Source organism: Mirounga leonina, unplaced genomic scaffold, assembly GCF_011800145.1.
Source record: "Mirounga leonina isolate KUSES-001 unplaced genomic scaffold, KU_Mleo_1.0 Mir_91, whole genome shotgun sequence".
In the NCBI taxonomy this organism is placed as follows: Eukaryota; Metazoa; Chordata; class Mammalia; order Carnivora; family Phocidae; genus Mirounga; species Mirounga leonina.
In genome coordinates, this window is record NW_023270839.1 from 30,901,952 (window position 1) to 30,926,575 (window position 24,624).

General features: G+C 36.8%; 1 protein-coding gene across 1 annotated transcript in view; it reads right to left on the reverse strand.

Moving 5' to 3' along the window:
- DNAAF4 (dynein axonemal assembly factor 4) overlaps positions 1-7,373 on the reverse strand; it is a 65,400-nt gene extending 58,027 nt beyond the window's left edge. Inside the window, exons 1-3 of the mRNA XM_034994763.1 lie at positions 7,353-7,373; positions 3,218-3,352; positions 2,728-2,875 (exon numbers count right to left, since the gene is read on the reverse strand). Coding sequence (XP_034850654.1) covers positions 2,728-2,875; positions 3,218-3,340 — 271 coding nt within the window. The 5' untranslated portion in view covers positions 3,341-3,352; positions 7,353-7,373. The remainder of the gene's footprint in view (positions 1-2,727; positions 2,876-3,217; positions 3,353-7,352) is intronic.
- Between the last annotated feature and the right edge of the window lie 17,251 nt (positions 7,374-24,624).

A 24,624-nucleotide genomic window follows, 5' to 3' on the forward strand; every position in this document is an offset into this window, starting at 1 on the left:
ACCTACTTTCACATCTAAAAGAAATGAAAAGTATACCAAGAAAAATCTTCAGGAAAAACTTAAGCAAATATGTTCTGAAAGATGAGGAAAACGTGGCGTATAGATTGGATCTAGTTCCACACACTTTATGTGAAAAACAATCTTGTTAAAGAAATAATTTCACTGAGTTGCTGTGTAACTGAGTTTGATTTCTAAAGGAATCTCAAACCTGGTTTTTGAAGTAAAATCAATACTCATTACTTATTACATAAACTAGTTTTAAGACTGTTTTGATTAGTCTAAATCAGAGGTTGGCATACCATGGCCAAATCTAACTTGCTGCCTGTTTTCCTCTAGCACACAAGGTAAGAATAATTTTTACATTTTTAAATAGTTGAAAAATCAAAATAATATGACATATAAAAATTAGATAAAATTCAAATTTTGGTGTCCATATATATGTGTTGTCTATTGGCTGCTTTTGTGCTACCATAGCAGAACTAAATAATTGTGACTGAGACCATGGGGCTCATAGTATTCAAAATACTATCTGGTCCTTTATAGAAAAAATTTGTTAAGCTTTGGTTTAAATAGTCAAAATTTGGAATGGATGACCAGATTACCATGAAAGAGAAGAATCAAGTAGGTGTGAATTGCAAGCAGATGTATAGAACAGAGAGGAAGATCATGATTAGGAAAGAAAATTCCCTTCCCACTCCTGGAAAAGACAGCCAAGCAGGTTAAGAGGAGAATTTGACATAGAAGAAAGTGTCATGTAGGGAAAAGTAACAGGTTTCCTGATGATTCTTCTTTTTTTTTTTTTTTTTTAGATTTTTATTTATTTACTTGTGGGAGACAGAGAGAGAGAGAGAGAGAGCGCACACAAGCAGGGGGTAGCGGCAGGCAGAGGGAGAAGCAGGCTCCCCACTGAGCAAGGAGCCCGATGTGGGACTTGATCCCAGGACCCTGGGATCATGACCTGAGCCGAAGGCAGATACTTAACCAACTAAGCCACCCAGGCGTTCCATGATTCTTCTTGATATCTTAACAGGTTGGCAGACAGGGCGCCTGGGTGGCTCAGTTTTTAAGCGTCTGCCTTCGGCTCAGGTCATGATCCGAGGGTCCTGGGATCGAGTCCCACATCGGGCTCCCTGCTCGGCAGGAAGCCTGCTTCTCCCTCTCCCACTCCCCCTGCTTGTGTTCCTGCTCTTGCTATCTCTCTCTCTGTCAAATAATAAATAAAATCTTTGGGAAAAAAAAAAAAAAAAACAAGTTGGCAGACAGAATGTTTCCTGGAGACACACACACACACACACACACACATTTAAGTCAGTGGTTCTCAAGCCCGGTCAGTCATCAGAATCACCCAGGGTCCCACCACTCCCAATCTGTTTATTTTAAAATAAGCCATTGTAATAGGTGATGATTCTGGTCCCATATTACTTTAAAATTAAGATTATCAATAAGAATTGAAATAAATTAAAGTGTTTACATTTGATCTTAGGTAAGAAGTCAGAACACCCTGGGTGTGTTTCACGACATAGTCCCAGGCCCCATCTCAGACTTACTGAATCACAAAGGAAGGAGTGAGTAGGACAGCAAGAATCTGGTTTTTAAAAACTTTTCAGTTAGTCTGGAACTCACTAAAGAGCTAAAGTAACCTGGCTATGGTAATCTACCTTAGCCAGTATTTTCTGAGCTGAATACTAGACTTTACCGAAAAATTCTATCTGGTCCTGGGGATTACAAAATTAGATTTCACTGCAAGATATCAAGAAAGAATTAATATAAAGAATGACTGCAGGGTGCCTAGCTGGCTCAGTTGGAAGAGCATGTGACTCTTGATCTCGGGGTCATGAGTTCGAGCCCCATGTTGGATGTAGAGATTACTAAAAAAATAAATTAAAAAAAAATGACTGCAATCTCCCCATTCTCAGTAGTTCCTACTGAAGACTTAATGCCAGAGGCCTACGAGAAATTTCAGGCAGTAGATATAAAGCCCTAGAATACAAGACAACTAGAACAGGGAGGAAGAAAATAAAGGTAAAGCAGTAGAGGGCAATTACGACCCACAAAGCCAATCGCAGCAGAACACTCATTAAGAGTACAGAGAATAGGGGATCTCAGCTTTGCACATTATAACCCCTGAAAAGCTTTTCCCACTCACAGAAATTGATTTGATTGGTCTAGGGTGAGCTTCAGACATGTGTATTATTTACAAGTTTTGCAGGTGATTCAAATATGTAGCCAGGGTTAAGAACCACTGCTCTAGAGTCAAACTGCTAAAGCTCCAGTTCCAGTCTGCCACTTACTAGTTGGGTGACCTGTGCCAATTATTCAATCCTTCTGTACCTTACTAGCCTCACCTTAAAAAAAAAAACCAAAAAACAAAAAAAAACAAAAAACGGGGGTGGGAGGGTGGTAACCTAAGTAATAGGTTGTTCTGAGGATTACCAGATGCATTAATGCCTAACACAAAATAAGTGCTCAATAAAGATCATATCAAGAGGCCTTATCCTCTGAAGACACAAGCCCACATCTGCTTGAGAACTATTACAAATGTGCTCTAACTTTTGAATTATTCAATCTTTAAGTTATTTAAGTGGTAGCTGAAGCACTATGTCATTTAAATCATGCTCACGTTCCTACTTTTTCTTCTAGAAGAGAAACAGTTGTTCTGAAAAAAAATTTTAAGGTATAAAATATAAAAAGCACAACCAGATGAACATCCTTTAATAAAAAACTTACCACCTGACACAGAAAGGGTCTCCCACATGGCCACTTCTTTTTTATACAAGGTGAATACAATAGTGTCATTCCCAATCTTGGCTTTGCTGTTTTCATCGTCTATGGGCGCATAGAGAAACACTTCAAATAAAAATGGAGAAAAGTTGACCTATTCAGAAGGGGGTAAACGGAGCTTAATTTAGTTACACAAAATAAAGACACAGCCGTTAAGAAACAAATGATAGAGACCAAGATCATTTTCTTAAATGCCTGCTATAATATTACTCGATTAACAAGGCATATGAAGAAATCCTGGATAAAAATCATCTCTGGTCTGATGACATCTGTCTAAAGATGAGGTATCACCTCATGGGATTCGGTTTAAAAAAAAAATAGAACTAAATTTTAGGATGCTTGTCTGCAAGAACGCGCCTGCGGCGTGCACGTAGAAGCGCTTAGAAGCTTCGGAACACACCCCCGGGGACCCGGCAGGCACAACTCGAGTTCCTACCTTCAAATAGTTTTCCGTGCAGAACACGTCCACGTCTCTGACGCAGACGCCCCGGAGAGGCACGGAGATAAACACCGCAGTCTTCGTCTGCTGCCAGCTGTAATCGCTAACCTGCAGCGGCATCCCGCGAGGTGTCTGAACAAGAGGATGCGGATGGTTAGGACTAGCCACCTGCTCGGTTGCTAGGGAAGCCGGGGTTACCACGCACCAGCCCTTCCGGGTCAGGCCGGGCCGCGGCGCCCCGCGTTCCCAGCGTGCCCCGGGCGCGCCTCTGCGACCGCCGCGCAAACTCCTCTCGTGACTGCCCGGGCGAGAGACCCCTCCTGGGGCTATTATCCGTTCCCTGGGGCCTGAGTGAATCACCGAAGAAATAGGCCTTCGTTTTAAGAAAAGAGCCTTGCGCCTGAGCATGCAAAAAAAAGAAAAAGAAAAAAAGGAGTTACCAGAGGGACCAGACCTGTAAGAGGCAGGTGCACCGCCCCGCGCCTAGCAGCCCTGGCCTTTTGTTCTGATGAAGGCTCTCAGACCATCATTTGGGGGCGCCTGGGTGGCTCAGTCGTTAAGCGTCTGCCTTCGGCTCAGGTCATGATCCCGGGGTCCTGGGATCGAGCCCTGCATCGGGCTCCCTGCTCTGTGGGAAGCCTGCTTCTCCCTCTCCCACTCCCCCTGCTTGTGTTCCCTCTCTCGCTGTCTCTCTCTGTCAAATAATAAATAAAATCTTTAAAAAAAAAAAAAAAAAGGACATCATTTGGTGTTCCTGTTTTGGAAATTACCTGGGAGCTTGGCCTTACTATTGTAGTGGTCCAAATCCTCTCAACTGTAAGGCCACCAAAAGATCGTAGATAGGTTTCACTACATGGTTTAAGACCTGGGAAGAAGTGGCATTATGACTCATGTGACAAACGCTTGGCTGCAACTCATCTGTAGGATAGCTTGGATTTACACGGATACATTTTACAATTGCTTAAGAAGACCTAGTTCTGGAAGGAAACTTGAAGGTGATGTAGTTCATCCTGCATATTTAAGGAATTTGAGACCCACACACTTAACCCCATTGCCACTTAGATTAGTGGCAGAATCATGATTAAAATCCTGCTCTCTTAACTCCCATTGCAATGATCTTTGCCCAGGCTGCGTTCTCTAGACTTAGTTTATAAGTTACTGGAATTTGATGTTTAAAAAAGAAAACAAGAGTGGCTCAGTCCCTTGGGCATCTGACGCTTGGTTTCCACCGGGGTCCTGATTTCAGGGTGGAGAGAGCAGAGAGGCCTGGGCTGTGTGCTTTGGGAAGAGTCTTTGTGAGGTTCTCTGCCTCTCCCTCTGCCTCTCCCCTCGCCCCTCTCTCTAAAATAAATAAAATATTTTTTTTTTTAAGAAAAAAAAGGACAGTGAATTTACATGAAATTTAAGCACCTATGAACTACTTGCCACCTATGGATTTGGATTTTAAACTTTTTACTTTTGCAGGCCATTAAAACAAATTTCAAACCTCCTGAAAATATCCTTGAGAACAGTTTAGGAGCAGTAGACTTGGAAGAAAAAAATATCATCTTTTCCCAAACAGGCCACCCCTCAGTACCTTATCTTATTTTGTCGGAGGTTCATCATCTCAAGGTTCTGTAACTTTGACTACTGGGAGCCATTCTTAGATTTCTTTCCCTTTGTCCTCACTTTTGGCATTTTCTCCCCTTTGATTCTATTCTTACTTTTACCATTTTGTTTCAGACTTTCCTATGTCTACAAAAGAGAGGATTTATGGATTTCTTTCATATAAAATTTTAAAGGCTAGATTCTCTGACTATATAAAAAGTGAGATAATGTATGTATGGAAGATAATGAAAGGGATACATGGTGTTATTTGGGGCTTTTAAAAAAATCTGTTAGCAATCACTTTGTTAAAGCACATACACACTTCTGCGGTTAAATTGTTCTCTGGACTACCATAGTCTTACTAAATTTTCTATACTCTGAATGAATTATCTTTTTAAAAAATTGGGTAAGTTTTATTACTGAATCATTGTTTCAACTGATAGCAACTTAAAACATTAACTTTTAATGTTGTTTTATGGTTTATGTATTTATCTAAACAGTGTTTCACAGCCTTGAAACATTCAATCTTAAAGTCTTAAACTATTTCTTATTACATTTTAAAAATGAAAGAGATCTAATTTAACCCATGTATAGATAGAAGTTTGATATATGGTAGGGGTAGCTCTGCATGTAAGTGGGGAAAAGCACAGAAAGGAATGGCTATTGAATACATTATTGCTATGAGAAATGGTTACCACATTTTAAAAAATGAGATTAGATCTCTACATGCATATGGTGTCATACACAAAGATGATTTTCAGATGAACTAAAGACAAAAATTTAGATATTAGAAATACATATCTAGCAAAAAATACATATCCATTGATCTTGGACTAAGACAAGAATTCTTAAAATATGATATAAAAAGCACTAGCTATAAAGGGAAAAAATTGAAAACTTGAACTAAAACTAAGAACTCGTGTTCATCAAAAGGCACAACAAGGCATGTGAAGATATTTTACATATAAACCCTTCAGCCAAAGACCACAGACACACATGTACTTGAACAAGTTGAGTTAGGTACTCACTGAGCAAGGTAGAACACACACCATTGGGTGTCCCAGTAAGAGGATGTTAGAATTTAGGGAAAGGTCTAAGGGAAGGAGGGTTCCCTCTTTTTTTTAAGGTTTTATTTATTTGACAGAGAGAGCACAATCAGGGGGAGCAGCAGAGGGAGGGAGAAGCAGGCTCTCCACTGAGCAGGGAGCCCAATGCAGGGCTCAATCCCAGGACCCTGGGGTCATGACCTGAGCCAAAGGCAGATGCTTAGCCAACTTATCCAACCAGGCACCCCAGGAAGATTCCCTCTAGATGGGTCCTTTCAGGAAGCAAGGGTAATTCTATGACTAAAGAAGTGACTCTTGGGGCACCTGGGTGGCTCAGTCGTTAAGCGTCTGCCTTTGGCTCAGGTCATGATCCCAGGGTCCTGGGATCGAGCCCCGCATCCGGCTCCCTGCTCAGCTGGGAGTCTGCTTCTCCCTCTCCCTTTCCCCCTGCTTGTGTTCCCTCTTTCGCTGTGTCTCTCTCTGTCAAATAAATAAATAAAAATTAAAAAAAAAAAAGTGACTCTTCATAGCAGTTTCCTAGCAAAAACCTGAAAACAAGCCAAATGTCTATCAATAGTTTTATTCACAAAACAGAATATCATAGAACAGTGAAAATGAATTAATTATAGCTATACACTGGATGGATGAGTGAGAAGAGTAAGTCATCTATTGGTTAAAAATTCCTTCCTATGTGGTAAAACTATAAAGGAAAGTAGGGCACAAGAAAGGACAATGATTAACTCCTAGGTGAAGGTCTTGCCAATGGGACCCTTTGTGAGCTGATTTCCACTGCATGAATTAAGATAGAGTTTCTCAGAGTGTGGTCCCTTGACCATAATAGCAGCATTCCCTGGGAACTTTCTAGAAATACAAAATCCCAGACCCCAGTCCTGGTCTACAGAAATTCTGGATGTGGGACCCAGCAATCTGCATTTTAACATGCCCACTAGGTAATTCTGACCCATACCAAAGTTAGAACCACTAGGTTAAGGGCTAGGTTTTATTGGTGAAAAAGGAAGCTTGTTTACAAAACTAAGGAAAAAACACAGGTTCCCCCATTCTGCCATCATCTCAAGGAGAAGTATATTGGGGCCAGAGCACTATGTTGGATCTTCAGTGTGAGTTTGCATTATAGGAGAGGAATTCCATCCCCTTTTTGCTCTCCCTTCTTGCAGGGCAAACGTGAAAGGAATCTTGTCAGGAAAATCACTGGGGCACCAGGCAGTCTTGGTTTAGGTGCAACTATTTATAAGATTTGTCCAAGAGGGGCACCTGGATGGGTCAGGCGGTTAGGCATCTGGCTCTTGATTTCTGCTGAGATCATGATCTCATGGTTGTGGGATTGAGCCCCACATCAGGCTCCACGCTCAACAGGGAGTCTGCTTAGGATTCTCTCTCTCCCTCTGCCCCTCCCTCTGCAGTGCTCTCTCTCTCTCTAAAATAAACAAATAAATCTTAAAAAAAAAAAAAAAAAAGACTTGTCCAAGAAAGTCAGCTACCCAGTATCTGCATATCTTGAGTCACATGGAAAGTCTTCATTGGAAGAAAGTAATAGTACCATGGCCAGCTGAGTTCAGATGCAGTCTCTCTCACTGGGAGACCAGAGGTCCAGGTCCTATTGGCTGGTTCCCTAAGAAAACCCAGAGAGAACATCCAAAATCATTTTTGTTTGATTCTGTTAATTACATCAAAGCAAGCCATCAGAGAGCACAAAAGAAATTGCCAAGTTATATTTCTCCCTCTCTCTCTAATTTTGGGTGATGGATATGTACTACTTGTATTGTGATTCATAACTTAAATATACAAATATCTGCATCATTTTGTATGTAACAAGTATTATAAAATTAAAGTAAAAATTTAAAAACTAGCTCTATGGTAGAGGAAGGTCTATTTTCTCCTTACATATTGTGAGGTTCTCAGGGAGTGAAAATGTACATTATGAAGCAACAATTAAATCTGATTTATTATTCTTAACCTAAAATTAAGTAACTATAATTTTGTTTATTTTTGATGGTCATATTATCATATTTGGCCATGGGGAAATGTTGATTATGATTTTCAATACCATTCCAGAATTTTAAAAGCCTTTTAAAAATCCTTTATTCTTAGAACAAGATGATTTAGACCAACTACGAAAGTTTTTTTTTCCTCTAGGAAATGGAATCAGTCTTTCTACAAGAAACCTTAATTCTTTTTAATGGAGAATAGCATTTCAGACCAAAATCTATGCAATAGATTTTAAATGCATTAGTTATTTTACTATTTTAAATTTGGGCTTTAGAAAAAGACAATGTGGTTTACAATTAGACAGAATATACAGTTAGAGCTCATTTAGAATGTATAAAGTGACTATTCTTTTCCTTTTATTTTTGGTCCATATATCTTAGATTTATACTTATGGAGTATAGATCTTGATGATTTTTTCTATTAGATTGCTTTAGCACAGTATCAATTATTTAATTTTTTTAAAAAGTCTGATCTAACATATAAAGAGCTTGAAAGTCACCACTCTATCTTATGTAAAAAGCTGAACAAAATAAAAAACCAGCAACTCTTCTTAGATCCATAAAAAAAAGTGAGGTCACAGAGCAAATCACTATCCCCAAAATTGGAGAGATCAACAAATGAATACAGAGAATCATAACCAATCAGAGAAGAAACCTCCATGGGAACAGTGTCAAGGTAGGAAAACCTGAACTGTAGGTGACAAATTGCTGCTCACTGTGGATAAGTCTCAGACATAAAAACTCCAGGGGGACCCAGTCATCAGGGAGCCCCTACACTTTTATGAGTTTTACTTCCCGAAGCTGTACCAGGTTCTCACAGTCAATATCAGAGAAAAATCTCCCAGTGCTCTCAACAGGTGGAGGGGAAAAGGAACTATTTTGAAATATGCCAGAGCATTCTGTTCTTCTTAGCAAGATCTGCCTTCAGAAGAAACTATTTAACCAGATCCTAATCTGCTGGGCTTTTATCAGAGTTTAACTGAATTTATGCCATCAAATGCATATGTTAGGGAAGAAGAAAAATCTAAAGTCATGCATCCAAGCTTCCACCTTAGGCAACCAGGAAAACAAGGAGTAAATTAAATCTGAAGTAAGCAGGAAAAAAAAAAAAAAAAGAATAAAAATTAGAGCAGAAATCAATGGAATTGAAAACAGGAACTCAATAGAGAAGATCAATAAAACAGAGGTGGTTTTGAAAAGATCAACAAAATTGACAAACCTCTAGTCAGGCTAACTAAGAAAAAAGAGAGGACACAAATTACTAATATCAAAAACAAAAGAGGGGACATCACTACAAATTCCATGAATAGCAAAAGGATAATAAAGGAATACTATGAACAACTCAATGGCTATAATTTTGATAACCTCATTGAATTGGACCAATTCACAGAAGGACACAATCTCTCAAAACTCACAGAAGAAGAAATAGACAATATGAGTAGACCTATATCTATTAAATAAACTGAATCAATCATCAATAACTTTCCCAAACAGAAAGCACCAGGCCTAGATGGGATCACGGGTGAATTCTATCAAACATTTAAGGAAGAAATTATACCAATTTTCTACAATCTCTTTTAGAAGATAGAGGCAGAGGGGATATTTCCTAACTCATTTTGTGAGGCCAGACATACCAGCTTCCTAGAAACCTCCAAGGAGCTGTAGCCAGCCTTGTGTAGTCTTTTTTTTTTTGTGGCAACTGTTGAAGTTGGGTATTGTCACTCCTCTAACTTTGTTCTTTTCCTTCAATATTGTGTTGGCTATTCTGGGTCTTTTGCCTCATGTAACTATAGAATTAGTTTGTCAATATCCACAAAATAACTTGCTAGTATTTTGATTGGGATTGCATTGAATCTAGATCAGTAGATTGATTCTTGATCAATCATAGATCAATTTGGGAAGAAAATAATCAATGCAGTGTAGTAGTAATGAAAAAACAGACAAGTAAATCAATGGAACAGAATAGAGAGCCCAGAAATCTACCCACATGAATATAGTCAACAGATTTTTGAGAAAAGGAGAAGAGGTAATATAATGGAGAAAAGTATGTATTTTCAACAAATGGTGCTGGAACAACTAGACATGTACATGCAAAAAAGGGAATCTAGATATGACCATTATTACACTTTTCACAAAAATGAACTCAAAATGGATCACTGATTTAAATTTAAAATGTAAAACTATAGAACTCTTAGAGGATAACACAGGAGAAAATCTAGATTGCCTTGAGTTTGATGATAACTTTTTAGATATATACCAAAGGCATGATCCATGAAAGAAAGAATTGATAGGCTGGACATAATTAAAACTAAAAATATCTGCTTTGTGAGTGACACTGTCAAGAGAATGAAAAGACAATACACAGACTGGGAGAAAATATTTCCAAAAGACATATTTGATAAAGGACTCTTATCCAAAATATATATAAACTTTTAAAACTCAAAGAATAAAAAAACAAATTTAATTAGTTGGGATTAAGAGATACAAACTTTCAGTTATAAAATAAATAAGTCATGGAGGTGAAAAGTACAGTACAGGGAATATAGTCAATAATATTATTATAATGTTATATGGGGACTACACTTATCATGGTGAGCACTGAGTAATGTCTTGTATTGTCAAATCACTATACTGTACACCTGAAAGTAATAAAACATCATATGTCAACTATACTTCAAAAAAAAAAGAAAAGAAAACAACCCGATTAAAAGATGAACTGAAGACTTTAACAGACACTTCACCAAAGATATACAGATGATAAATAAGCATATGAAGAGATGCTCCATATCTTATGTCATCCATCAGGGAAATGCAATGAAAACAACAACAATGATGAAATACCACTATGCATGTATTAGAATGGTCAAAATCCAGAACATTGACAACACCAAGTGTTGATGAAGATGTGAAGCAACATCCTCATTCATTGCTGCTCGGAATGCAAAATGGTAAAGCCACTTGGAAGACAGTTTAGCAGTTTCTTACAAAATGAAACATACTTGGGGTACCTGGGTGGCTCAGTCAGTTAAGCGTTTGACTCTTGATTTTGGCTCAGGTCATGATCTCAGGGTTGTTAGATCAAGCCCCAAGTTAGGCTCTGTGCTGGGTGTGGAGCCTGCTTAGGATTCTCTCTCTCCCTCTCCCTCTGCACCTTTCCCCCACTTTCTCTCTCTCTCTCAAAATAAGTAAGTAAATAAATAATACTAAAAAATAAAAATAAATTAAAAAAATTTTTTAAAAAATGGAACATACTCTTACCACATGATCCAGCAATCATGCTCCTTGGTATTTGCTAAAAAGCATTGAAAACTTATGTCTACACAAAAACCTGCACACAGATGTTTATGGTAGCTTTATTCGTTACTACCTAAATTTGGTTGCAACCAAGATGTCCTTCAGTAGTTGAAAGAATAAATAAACTGTGGTACATCCAGATAATGGAATATTATTATGTGCTAAAAAGAAATGAGCTATTGAGCCATGAAAAGACATGGAGGAAACTTAAATGTATATTACTAAGTGAAAGAAACCCATCTGAAAAAGTACATATTATTGATTCCAACTGTGTAAACTCCTGAAAAGGCAAAACAACAGAAGCAGTAAAAAAAAAAAAAAAAAAATCAGTGGTTGCTAGGGGCTGGAGAGACAAAGAGATGAATAGCTAGAATACAAAGGGTTTTGTATGATAACATAATTGTGGACACATGTCAGTATACATTTCCAAACCCTTAGAATGTGAAACACCAAGAATGAGCCCTAATGTAAACTATAGACTTTGTATGATAATGATGTGTCATTGTAGGTTAATCTATTGTAACAAATGCACCGTTCTGGTGGGGAATTTTGAGAATGGGGGAGGCTGCACAAATATGGGGGCAAGGAGATATGGGAAAGCTCTGTATCTTCTGCGAAACTGAAACTGCTCTAAAATATAAAGTGTATTAAAAAAAGAAAAAAAATCTTAATTTATCATTAAGGAAAATAGCTATTAGGAGAATTTTGTATGCTAGTTACTAAAGAGGATTAGTAAAAGAAGAATATAAACAAATAGAAATTTTTTGTTTCATCAACAATTTTTAAAAATATTTCATAACTGAGGCACCTGGGTGGTTCAGTTGGTTAAGTCTCCAACTCTTGATTTTGGCTCAGGTCATGATCACAGGGTGTGAGATTGAGCCCCACATCCAGCTCCGTGCTGGGCATGGAGCCTGCTTAAGATTCTCTCTCACCCTCCCTGCCCCTCCCTGCTGTCTCTCTCTCTCTCCCCCCCAAAACCAAAAAAATTTATAATTGAGTTTAGTTTAAAATTTTAGAATTTTATCTTTAGATAAATATAGATATTTATTACCATAACATCCAACTGTTAAAAGTTCCAATATTTATTAAAGAATATCAGTAAATATTAATATAAAGATTAATACAATTATTATTAGCAAAATATTAAACCATTACTCTATAGATATAAATGAAATACTGTACAGTAGTTCTAAAACAAGACAACAAAGTATTTAATAAAATATACCCTGCTTTCTTTCCTTGAGTAAATATACCTTCAAAGTGACCTGGAAGGTCAAATTCAAATTTGAATTCTCAGTCTCCTTGGAGTTTTCTGCAGAAACATAGCAGAAGGAAAGCCTATCCTTGAGCAAAGGGATATACACACAAGAAGTACAGGCCAGCCAACGCAATCCTGAGAAAGAAGAACAAAGCGGAAGGTACCACACTGCCTGGTTTCAAACTATACTACAAAGCTATAGTAATCAAAATAGTACAGTACCGGCATAAAAACAGACACACAGATCAATGGAACAGAATAGAAAGCCCAGATATAAACCCATACATATATGGTCAATTATTTATGACAAAAGAACCAAGAATACACAGTGGGGAAAGGACAATCTCTTCAATAACTGATGTTGGGAAAATTGGACAGCCACATGCAAAAGAATGAAACTGGACCACTACCTTACATAAAAATTAACTCAAAATGGATTGAAGACTTGAATATAAGACCTGAAGCCATAAAACTCCTAGAAGGAAACACAGGTGGTAAGGTTCTTGACAATAATGATGGCATTGAGTTTTTGGATTTTACTCCAAAAGCTAAGGCAACAAAAGCAAAAATAAACAAGTATGACTACACCAAACTAAAAAGCTTCTGCACATCAAGGGAAACCATCAATAAAGTGAAAGGCAAACTACTGAATAGTAGAAAACATTTGCAAATCACATACTTGATAAGAGGTTAATATCCAAAGTATATAAAGAATTCAAAAGCAAATAAAATGAAAAATCCAATTAAAAAATGGGCAGAGGATCCAAACAGACATTTTTCCAAAGAAGTCATACAGATGGCCAACAGGCACATAAGATTTTTCAATATCACTAATTATTAGGGAAATGACAGTCAAAACCACAATGAAATATCACTTCACACCTATAGAATGTCTGTTATAAAAACAGGGGCGCCTGGGTAGCTCAGTTGGTTAAGCGTCCCAACTCTTGATTTCAGCTCAGGTCATGATCTCAGGGTCCTGGAGTAAGGCTCCTCACTCAGCAGAGAGTCTGCTTGTCCCTCTCCCTCTGGTCCTCCCCTGCTCTCTCTCTCTCTCTCTCTCTCAAATAAATAAGTATTTTTTTAAAACAAACAAAAACCAAGAAATAAGTGTTGGAGAGGATGTGGAGGAAAAGGAACTCTCATACACGTTGGTGGGGATGCAAGCTGGTGCAGCCACTATGGAAGGTTGGAGGTTCCTCAAGAAATTTAAGATAGAATTACCATATGATCCAGCTATACCACTTCTGGGTATTTATCTGAAAAAAAAATGAAGATACTAATTAAAAAACATATATGCACTTTGATGTTTATTACATTATTTACAATAGCCAAGATACGGAAACAATGTAAATATCCATCAATGGGTGAATGGATAAAGAAGATGTGGCATACACACACACACACACACACACACAATGGAATACTACTCAGCCATAAAAAGAAGGAAATCCTGCCATCTATAACAACATGAGTGGAACTTGAGTGTATTTTGCTAAGTGAAATAAGTCAAACTAAGAAAGACAAATACTGTATGATTTCACTTATATGTGGAATATATATATATATTTTATATATGTGGGGTATATCACATATATACAAGAACAAACAAAACAAAGAAAACTCAGAGAACTGATTAGTGGTTTATAGAAGGGAATGGGGTGGGAGGTAGGCAAAATGAGTGAAGGGGGTTAATTGTATGATGACAGATGGTAACTAGATTTATTGTTGTGATTTTTTTTGTGGTGTATACAAAGATCAAATTATTAGGGGCGCCTGGGTGGCTCAGTCATTAAGCATCTGCCTTCAGCTCAGGTCATGATCTCAGGGTCCTGGGATCGAGCCCCGCATCGGGCTCCCTGCTCAGCAGGGAGTCTGCTTCTCCCTCTCCCTCTGTACTCCCTCTCTTTTTCTCAAATAAATAAATAAAATCTTAAAAAAAAAAAAAAAGAAGAAGAGAGAGCATGAGTACTGGATGGCACATCCTCTTGACCCACAGCTTCTTTGCCTTTTGGAGAAAGTGCAGGCAGAAGGAGATCAGAGAAGGGTCCTCAAAAGCAAGGGGTTCAAGATCTAAGGCAGGAATTTGGGGAATGTTAACATCTTTTCAGGATAAAAGTATTTATTTATTTATTTTTATTTATTTATTTTACTCTTGATGTTAAAATGTGGTACTACAATCTAGTGCTTGAAATCAGGCTAATTGGGTTAGAATCCCACTCTACTTTTATTAACTGTATGACCTTGAGCAAGTTTCTCACCCCCCTGAGACTTAGTTTCCTCAATCTGTAAAATAGAGGCAATAATACCTATTTGTAGGGTGTTAAAAGGATTAAATAGGATTCTGTGTAAAGTGCTCATTATTGTTGCTATTTATTTATTTTCTTAAAAGATTTCATTTATTTGTCTGTCAGAGAGAGAGAGAGCACACAAGCAGGGGGAGCGGCAGAGGCAGAAAGAGAAGCAGACTTCTCACTGACCAGGGAGCCCGATGTGGGACTCGATCCCAGGACCCTGGGATAATGACCTGAGCTAAAGGCAGACGCTTAACCAACTGAGCCACATAGGCGTCCCTATTGTTGCTATTTAGACATTTGAACAGATCCAGGGCTTTTCTCCTCGACTTCACCATATGCATTTTTTTCTGATACACATCCCAGCAGACATGAAACGACTTTCTACGTGCGTGAGAATAAAAGTGATGCTTTTAAAATTCTTAAACTGAATGCTGTTGACTTTGACAACGATACCTATGATAGAGACTACAAATGCAATCAGTCTCCAAGTCTGAAATATTTCTCAGATCCATCCACTTTTCACTGCCGCTGTCTTAATTTCTTGAGCTATTAGTAGTTACCTAGTAGAAGAGTAACAAGGTAAGCAACCAAGTACCTTGAAAGTACCTAACAGAATCTTTTCAAGACTCGAAGACTCTCCTTGACTGAAGACCCAATTTCTAACCTGTAGCTTACAGCAGAGACTTCAGGCAAGCATGAGAGAAAAACAGAAATAAGCTCTGATGATAGGACTGAATGCCTGAGGCTAAATGAGAATGGAGGAGCGTAAAATTCTCCATTAAGATGCAATACATGACTATATAATAAGGATTTGATCACTGTTTCCCCTAAGGGAAAAAAAAAACATAGTATGGATAGTGAGGGCATTGACAAATTATACTTAGTTCATAATCTCTGAAACATTTTTGTATAAGTAGTACTTACCTAAAGGTTAGTCTAGAAAAGATTGAATTCTTCTTTTGATTTGACACCTCTTCTGGTGCAGTTCTTACAATCATGTTGAGCCAATTAAGAAATGGGAAACATATCTGACAATCCCAAATATTTTTACCTTTTTCTTTTGTAAGGTAAAAGAACAAATCTTTGTGACTTCCCAGGGAACCTCTTGGGAAAAGATGTTTTAGGTCTAAAAGACATTTTGGAAATGTATTATGTATATATTCAATATATTAAAATATGGAATAAAAATATGTTTATATTTATCTTTAGGGTCTGATCTTAGAAAGCATAATCAAAACAGTTATCATGGGATTTTGTCACTCGATTAAGAAAAAAGTCAAAGAACAATGAATGACTTGAACTTGGCTACCTATTAACCAAGGTACATAGAAGGTGACAAAAACCATAAAAGGTAACACCATTGTAAGGAACTTTAGCTTTTTCAGACCTGAGGACTTCCGTGTTTGTTTTCATGTTAGTAATCAAGAGCATGACAAAATCACCACAAAGCAAAGAAAACTTGAAAACTTTTTTGGTGAGATACAAAATTTTAGTTATCTGGGTGGATGATACAGACCGTAAAGAACAACTTTTTACTACTTTTCATTAACAACAGACTAAAGACTCTAAAATCAATTTATCATTTTAACATAAGGGAAAAAATAAATTCTAGATTTGCATTGATAGGATAGTTGGCAATAAATTTATCTTAAATTTTTAAAAATCATCTCGGGGCGCCTGGGTGGCTCAGATGGTTAAGCGTCTGCCTTCGGCTCAGGTCATGATCCCAGGGTCCTAGGATCGAGCCCCACATAGGGCTCCCTGCTTGGCGGGGATCCTGCTTCTCCCTCTCCCTCTACTGTTCCCCCTGCTTGTGCTCTCTCGCTCTATCAAATAAATAAAATCTTTAATAAAAATTATCTCAAATTTTTAAAAATTATTAATAAAAACTAAGCAAAATTTGCCAAACATTTAACACATCTCATTGCTTCCATTTAGACCCATTATCTGTGCCTATTAGGAACCAAGGCAAATAAAGTATTCTGTATTTTCTGTATAACTTCTATAATTTTCCTCATCCTTTCACATTTTTATCTCCTTTAAAATTTGGCATCAAATACTTTACTATAGAATAAAACTACTCTCTTCATGCTTCTTTGCCACTATTACACCTAGGATAGTCTCGATCACCCACATTTAACCAAAGAAACTATTTATACTTCACAGAAACTACTGGGAAGAGGCCGCTGAGAATTACCTGTCTGTCATATACAACGAACATTTAGTGGACCACTACAGCCCGTAAGTACACGAAATATGGATGCACAGTCATCTCTTTCATGCTTTAAGCTTCACTAAAAGGACCCAAAGATAGAACTACTCTATAATCAAAGGAATACAATCCAAAACTGTATGATGAAAATTATGCACAGAGAGTAATATTCTATACTACTTAGAAATTATCAAAGCATCCAAAGATTATTAACTCAATTTAAGATAGTTCAAGGTCTTAAAGTTAACATTTAAATTGACACACTATAGAACATAATAAATTCTTGATGTTTAAAAAATTTGTTAGAATTATAAAGCAATTAGCTAAACAAAAAAAAAATTCAGCCTTATTTTAGAGAAAGAGAGAGAGAGAGCATGAGTGGGAGGGGCAGAGGGAGAAAGAGAGAGAGAATCTCAAGCAGACACCCCCCCACACACCCGAACCTGGAGCCCAATGCAGGGACTCAATCTCTGAAATCACCACCTGAGCCAAAACCAAGAGTCGGTCACTCAATGAACTGTGCCACCCAGGTGGCCTGAACAAAATTCTTCATTGTTCCTTATCCTAAATATGTAGGAGTCATATTAGTTTATGAGATCAATTCTATATAGAAAATGTAGGAAGTTCAATGATTCTTTTTTTTTTTTTTTAAAGATTTTATTTATTTGAGACAGAGAGAATGAGAGACAGAGAGCATGAGAGGGAGGAGGGTCAGAGGGAGAAGCAGACTCCCTGCCGAGCAGGAAGCCCGATGCGGGACTCGATCCTGGGACTCCAGGATCATGACCTGAGCCGAAGGCAGTCGCTTAACCAACTGAGCCACCCAGGCGCCCAAATTTGAGTTCCATTTTGAGTTTTTTAAAAATATGGTGCCACATGTTTAAGTCCAGGCATTTATTTATTTATTTATTTATTTATTTTTTTGCATATGGTTATCTAATTGTTTCAGTATCATTTGTTAAAGAATCGTTTTTCAACTGACTTATCTTTGCAACTTTTCAAAAATCAATTGCGTATGTGTGGATCAAAGCAGTTTAAAAAAAGAAAAAATTCCTTCTATATTTAATCTTCATTTTTACCATTTCCAACACTCTTAATTTTTTGGTGTAGTTTCAGTCTGGTCAAATCCTACCTAAAGAACTTTGACATTTCTGTTAGTGCAAGTCTATCAGCACATGAAACAGTTCATGTACCATATCTCTCCTTGGAAAGGCTTGGCTCTCTGTGGTATTCAGATTACTTTGTAGCTTTTGAAATCAGCTCTCTGATGATCTTAGGAAAAGTTACAGTTTTGTGTGTTATCTAACTTCTTTACTGCCCGGGTGGGAGTGAGGTTCTTTGTAACTTTCTATATCCTAAAACTATGCTTTTAGTTTCGATATATAGTATTGAAATTGTCTTTAGGTTTAAATGTTATATAACTTTTGCTTTAATTAGTTATTTAAGAAGTTATTATCTACTAAATATATAGGCTACTTTTTATTACCTTTTGGTCAGGCCACACAGTGCGCACGATAGAAGTCCTCTCAAATGTGTTGAGACTTCCTTTAAAACTTAGGACATAGCAAAGTTTTGCAAATGTTCTTCGAGTGCTTGAAAAGAATGTGTATTTCTTATTTGATGCAAGGTTCTTTATTAGATTCAAGCTTGTTCGTTTTGGGGTCAGGTGCTATTGGTTGTTTATCTAAAAACCATTCTCTTCTTTTCTTTGCTTTCAGAACCTTTATTTTCTTTGCATATTAAATGGCAGTATTTTCAGAAAAGTTGGGTCTGGCTCCAAAGGAAAAATCATGTTTGGTCTAAACTAATGATTCCTATTTCTCAAAGGGAGAGTCTGCTGGAGACTTCTGAAGGATCTTCCTCTTTCATAAAAATAGAGCAACATGAGCCTCCTTTTCTGCTTGCTTTGGATGTTATTCTGTGAGAAAAGGATATATGGAGCAGTGGTAACCATCTTGCAATCATGAGAGAAAAGCCAAGAGAATCAGAGAGAAACACGACATGGTTTCCTGATATTGAGCTGATGAATTAACCAGTCCTGGAACTATATCTATCTTCAAAGTTCATTTTGTGTGAAATAATAAAATTCTATTGCTTTTGCCACATTTGGTTAAGTATTCTAAATGCCTCCTGATACATGTTTATTGCTTAACATATAACATATATTTGAGCTATCATTTTCAGATACAAGTTTTTTAAAAATCTCACAAATTGCTACTTTTTTCTTCCTGTAATTCCATCTTTTGCTTTATGTATGTTGAGGCTCTGTTATAAAAATACGTATTCATGGTTATTTTATCATTTTGGTGGGTTGTTTCCTTCCTATTTATACTTTTTGTCCTTATATATTTTTAAATGTGTAACCAGAAATACTTTTCCCAGTTCTATTGAGATACGATTGACATATAACATTGTATTAGTTTCAGGTGTACAACATGATGATTTGATATATATATATTATGAAATGATCATCACAATAAGTTTAGTTAACATTCATCACCTCACACAGTTACAATTTTTCTTATGATGAGAACTTTTAAAATCTATTCTGTTAGCAACTTTCAAATATATACCGGTATTGTTAACTTTATTCACCATGCTGTACATTACATCCCCTGAACTTATTTATAACTGAAGTTCATACATTTTGACTCCCTTTACCCATTCTGATCCCCACCCTTCTGCCTCTGGCAATCACTAATCCATTTTCTGTATCTGTGACATCAGTTTTTTTAGATTCACATAAAAGTGAGATCAGGTAATAATTGTCCTTCTCTTATTTCACTTAGCATAATGCCCTCAAGATCCATCCATGTTGCAAATGGCAGAATTTCCTTCTTTTTATGGCTGAATAATTTCTCTCTCTCTATATATACATACATATGTGTATATATATATGTATACATAGAATACATATATATATATATAAATATATATATTCACTTTTTTTTTTAACCATTCATCCACTGATGGGACACTTTGGTTGTTTCCATGTCTTGGCTACTGTAAATAATGCTGCAATGAACATAGGGGTGCAGTTGTCTCTTTGACATAGTGATTTCATTTCTTTTGGATAGATAACCAGAATTGGAATTGTTGAATCATATGATAGTTCTATTTGTAATTTTTTGATGAAACTCCATACTGTTTACCGTAGTGGCTGCACCAGTTTGCACTCCCACCAATAGTGCAAAAGGATTCCCTCTGTTTGTTTGTTTGTTTTTTAAGATTTTACTCATTTGTCAGAGAGAGAGAGAGTGCGCAAAAGCAGGGGGAACAGCAGACAGAGGGAGAAGCAGGCTCTCTGCCTAACAAGGAGCCCAATAAAGGACTCGATCCCAAGACTCCAGGATCATGACGTAAGGTGAAGGCAGATGCTTAACCAACTGAGGCACCCAAGCATCCCAGAATTCCCTTTTCCACATCCTCACCAACACTTATCTCCTATCTTTTTGATAATAGCCTTAAATTCTATTTTGTCTTTTACTAACATTATTATAGTAGATTCCTTTGGCATTTTCCTGTTATACCTTTTGCTATCTCTTTACTTTTTTTAAAATTATGTTTTCTGATAACCAAAGGAATACATGTTTATTGTTGACAATACCAAGAAGAAAAATCACACATACTTCCATTATCCAGAGATAATCACAGTAACATTTTGGCATGTAATCATTCCAATTATCTCTAGGTAGGTATACATAGATATATAAATTGCTTATTTTAAAAACTAATTGTGATCATTCTGTATATAACTTTTTTAAACTATTTTTTTCCTTAACAATTGTCATTTCTTCCATTTTATTTTTTATAAAGCATGAAGTTTTAATTCTTCATAATTTTCCATTATATAGATGGCCTTACTTTTTTTTAAGTATACAGTCATTTAGAATTTGGCTTTTCCACTTGTTTTTTAATTTTTATTATTTATTTTTTTATTATGTTTTCCACTTCTTAATATCATTGTACATAAACTATTCCTTTGCTTTTGAAATTGCCACGTGTATCTCTTGTTAACAGCATTTGGACAAAAAAAAATTCCTTGGTCTGATCTGACAATGTCAGATAGGTGAATTTAATCCATTTACATATATATAACTACTAATAATTTGGTTTTATTTCCATTTTTGTTATTCTTTTTATCTGCTTTCCTATCTTCCATTGGCTTGATAAAATTTTCTGTATTCTGCTTTGCCCTCTGTTAGAAGTTATAGTGTATTTAATTCTTTTATTATTTTTATTTTTTTAAGATTTTATTTATTTATCTGACAGAGAGAGAGCACAAGCAGGGGGAATGGGAAAGGGAGAAGCAGGCTCCTCACTGAGCAGGGAGCCTGATGCAGGGCTCGACTGTGACTTAAATTGTGACTTTTTAAATACGTAGTTCACTAAATTTTTTTTCTTAAAAAATGTGAAATTATCCAGTACCTTTATATATGTCTTGAATGAGATAAGGAACTAATATGCCTTCACTACTCCTTAAACATTTTTCTATATATGATCACTAGGCCACATCTGAAAATCAGGTTAAGTCTTATACTTTACTGATTTGGGGGGCTCCATTTCTCCCCTCTGGACTATTTTAAAACAAATTGAAGAATTATAAGTATTTCAGATTTCATCTTTTTAAAAATAGGTGTTTTATTACATAAACACAATGTCATTATTGTAACAGAACTAAATAATAACCAATGTCCTATGACCCAAGTTCATAGTCACATTTCCCCAGTTGTGTGCTTTTACTGTTATTTTGTCTGAATCAAGACCAAATAAAATCCACATTTCACTCCTTCCACTGTTATTTCTGTGGCTCTAGTCACATCATCTCTCACACAAATTACAATAGCTTCCTAACTAGTCTTCTTCCTTCAGCTCCCTACCTCTTCTTTTTTAAGATTTTATTTTTATTTATTTGACAGAGAGAGAGAGAGCATAAGCAGGGGGAGTAGCAGGCAGAGGGAGAAGGAGAAGCAGACTCCTCGCTGAGCAAGGACCCTGGGATCATGACCCGAGCTGAAGGCAGATGCTTAACCAACTGAACCACCCAGACACCCCAAATCCCTACCTCTTCAATCTATTTCAACACAGCAGTCAGAATGATCCTTCTCTCCTGAAACTCTTCAGTAACTTTTTTTAAAGATTATTTGAGAGAGAGTGCACACACATGTATGCAAGTAGGAGAGGGGCAGAGAGAGAGAATCTTCAAGCAGACTCCTGGCTGAGCTCAGAGACCGACCCATGGGTTGTTCACTCCATTCCAGACACACTGGCCTCCTTGAAATCTATGAAATGTGCCAAGCATGCTCTTTTCACAGGGTCATTGTACCTGCTTTTACCTATGCCTGGAAGTTTCTTCCCCAGTTACCTGTATGACAGTATCCCTTACTTCTTCAAGTCATTACTTAAGTATCTTTTCATTGAGCTATTAAAAATTAAGAATTTGCACTTCCTTGCCAGGTTCAGCATTCCCTATCTCATTCTCTTTTTTATTTGTGCATAGCACTTATTCTCTCTAGAATAACACTCTCCTGAGAGTGGTAATTTTTGTCTGTTTGATTTACTGCTGTATTTTAGCATCTAGAACATTTCCTGAGACATAAAAAACAACAAATGTTGAATAAATGAATGAATGTTTACTTATCAAATTTCATAACTTCAATTTTTATTCTTTAGTTTGCCTTTCAGGAGCCCCAAACATACTTACCTTAAAGTACTTTTCAGGCTATTCTATTATTTTCATTTTGAGTGGGTTGAAATTTCAAAAGGTGTTGGTTAACCATTTGTCTTATCAATAGGTTTCTTCTCAAATTTGAAATTTTGATTTACAGTGGGCTTTTTTCTTTCATCTTATTTTTCTTTCTTTCCTCTGGGCTCATCCTTTCTAGCAGTTTTAAGTTGCCTCCAAGTTGTGTCCTAGAAACCCCAATTCAGCCAAGTGTTACATGCTGATTCACTGCTTCAATTCTTTGGTGATACTGTATCACCAATTCTTTGGTGACAAACTGAGTAAATTGCAACTGAGCAAATTGCAAACTGCGCACTTCTGCCCACCTTGGGCTCCTATCTTCCTATATGAGCTGGAGCCCCACATATCATTTGAAGGTAGGTTTTGCTGCTTAGTCTCCTTTCACACGTGGTACAGCAGGGGAGAGGAATCCCAGCTCAGCCCTTTGCCCAAAGCAGTGCTGTTTTGGTCCCCTTTTTCATTCCTGTTATTTTTGCTATTAAAAAAAAAATCCATTTCATCAGAGGATCATCGATTTTATTAATCTTTTAAATAACCTGCTTGTGGCTTTATTATTTTCTTCTACTTTCCTTAGGATTTTTTATTTTCTTATCCTCTTGAGATCAATGCTTAATTCATTATATTTGGGGCTTAAAAATTATATAAAGCTAGACATTTCTCTTCTAGTACTATTATCACCCCTCACAATTTTGAAATGTAGTATTACTTTTAGATCCCATTGCCCCTGCCAAATTAGAACTTCTACTCTGGACCTGGAGTCAGGTAGGCTGCTGCTTCAGCATGGTTCATGGTTTCCTCCATTATTTCTTGTCCTTGGATATATTTTTTGGTTTTGAACCCAATTTTCTCTTTTTATCTTTATCGTACTAAGTTTGGAACAGAGGGGGTGCTTTAGAGCATCCACTCAAGATGTTATTTGATCAGAAGTCTCGGGACATCTTTCTCTCTCTTACAGCAGGTAAAATAAACACATTTTTATTGATTTTTTTCCTTCCATATATTTTATTTTCCCTTCCATGTATTTATTTTTAAAAAAATTTTAAAGGTTTTATTTAAATAATCTCTATACCCAACATGGGGCTCAAACTCACTACCCCAAGATCAAGAGCCCCACATTTCTTCTAACTGAGCCAGCCAGGTGCCTCATCCTTCCATTAATTAATTCTTAATTAACTAATTGACTGATTTTTAAAATAGGCTCCACTCCCAGCCTGGAGCCCAAAACAGGACTAGAACTCACAACCCTGAGATCAAGACCTGAGCTGAGGGGCACCTGGTGGTTCAGTCAGTTAAGCATCAAACTCTTGATCTCAGCTCAGGTCCTGATTTCGGGGTCGTGAATTCAGGCCCCTCATTGGGCTCCATGCTGGGCATGGAACCTACTTAAAAACAAGACCAAAAAACTAACCAAACAAAAAGACCTGAGCTGAGATTGAGTTGGACACTTAACCTACTGAGACATCCAGGCACCCCCTTCCATATATTTAAATAGAACTTTCATGCATTCAAATTTTATCTTGATGTAATTTTTTCTTGTCATTTATATTACCTCTTATGCCAAGTTGCATCAACACATTCACAAGCATCTTTCCATGTAAGACTCTAGACAGCTAATGTTTATTTCCAACAAATTTTGGAGGTCTTTTGTAAACATGATCTTATCATTCAGGCAAGTTTGTTCTTAATACTGTTACAGTGGTGTCTCCGTTTCAGGGATTGTTAAGCTGCTGAGGTTGTAGAACTCCTCTCCAATTAATTTTCTGTTAACAGAACTGAAGTCCTAATCTGTTAAAACCAAGACAGAGATAGGTTAAGCTCAGATTTTTAAAGGGGAACTCAGGACTCAGTGTTATGTATAAACTTCACAGGGGTAAAAAAAAAAAAAAAAAAAAAAAAGAATACATATAACAAGACCTGTTCAAAAATACTGGTTTGATCCTCAGTATAAAATTAAA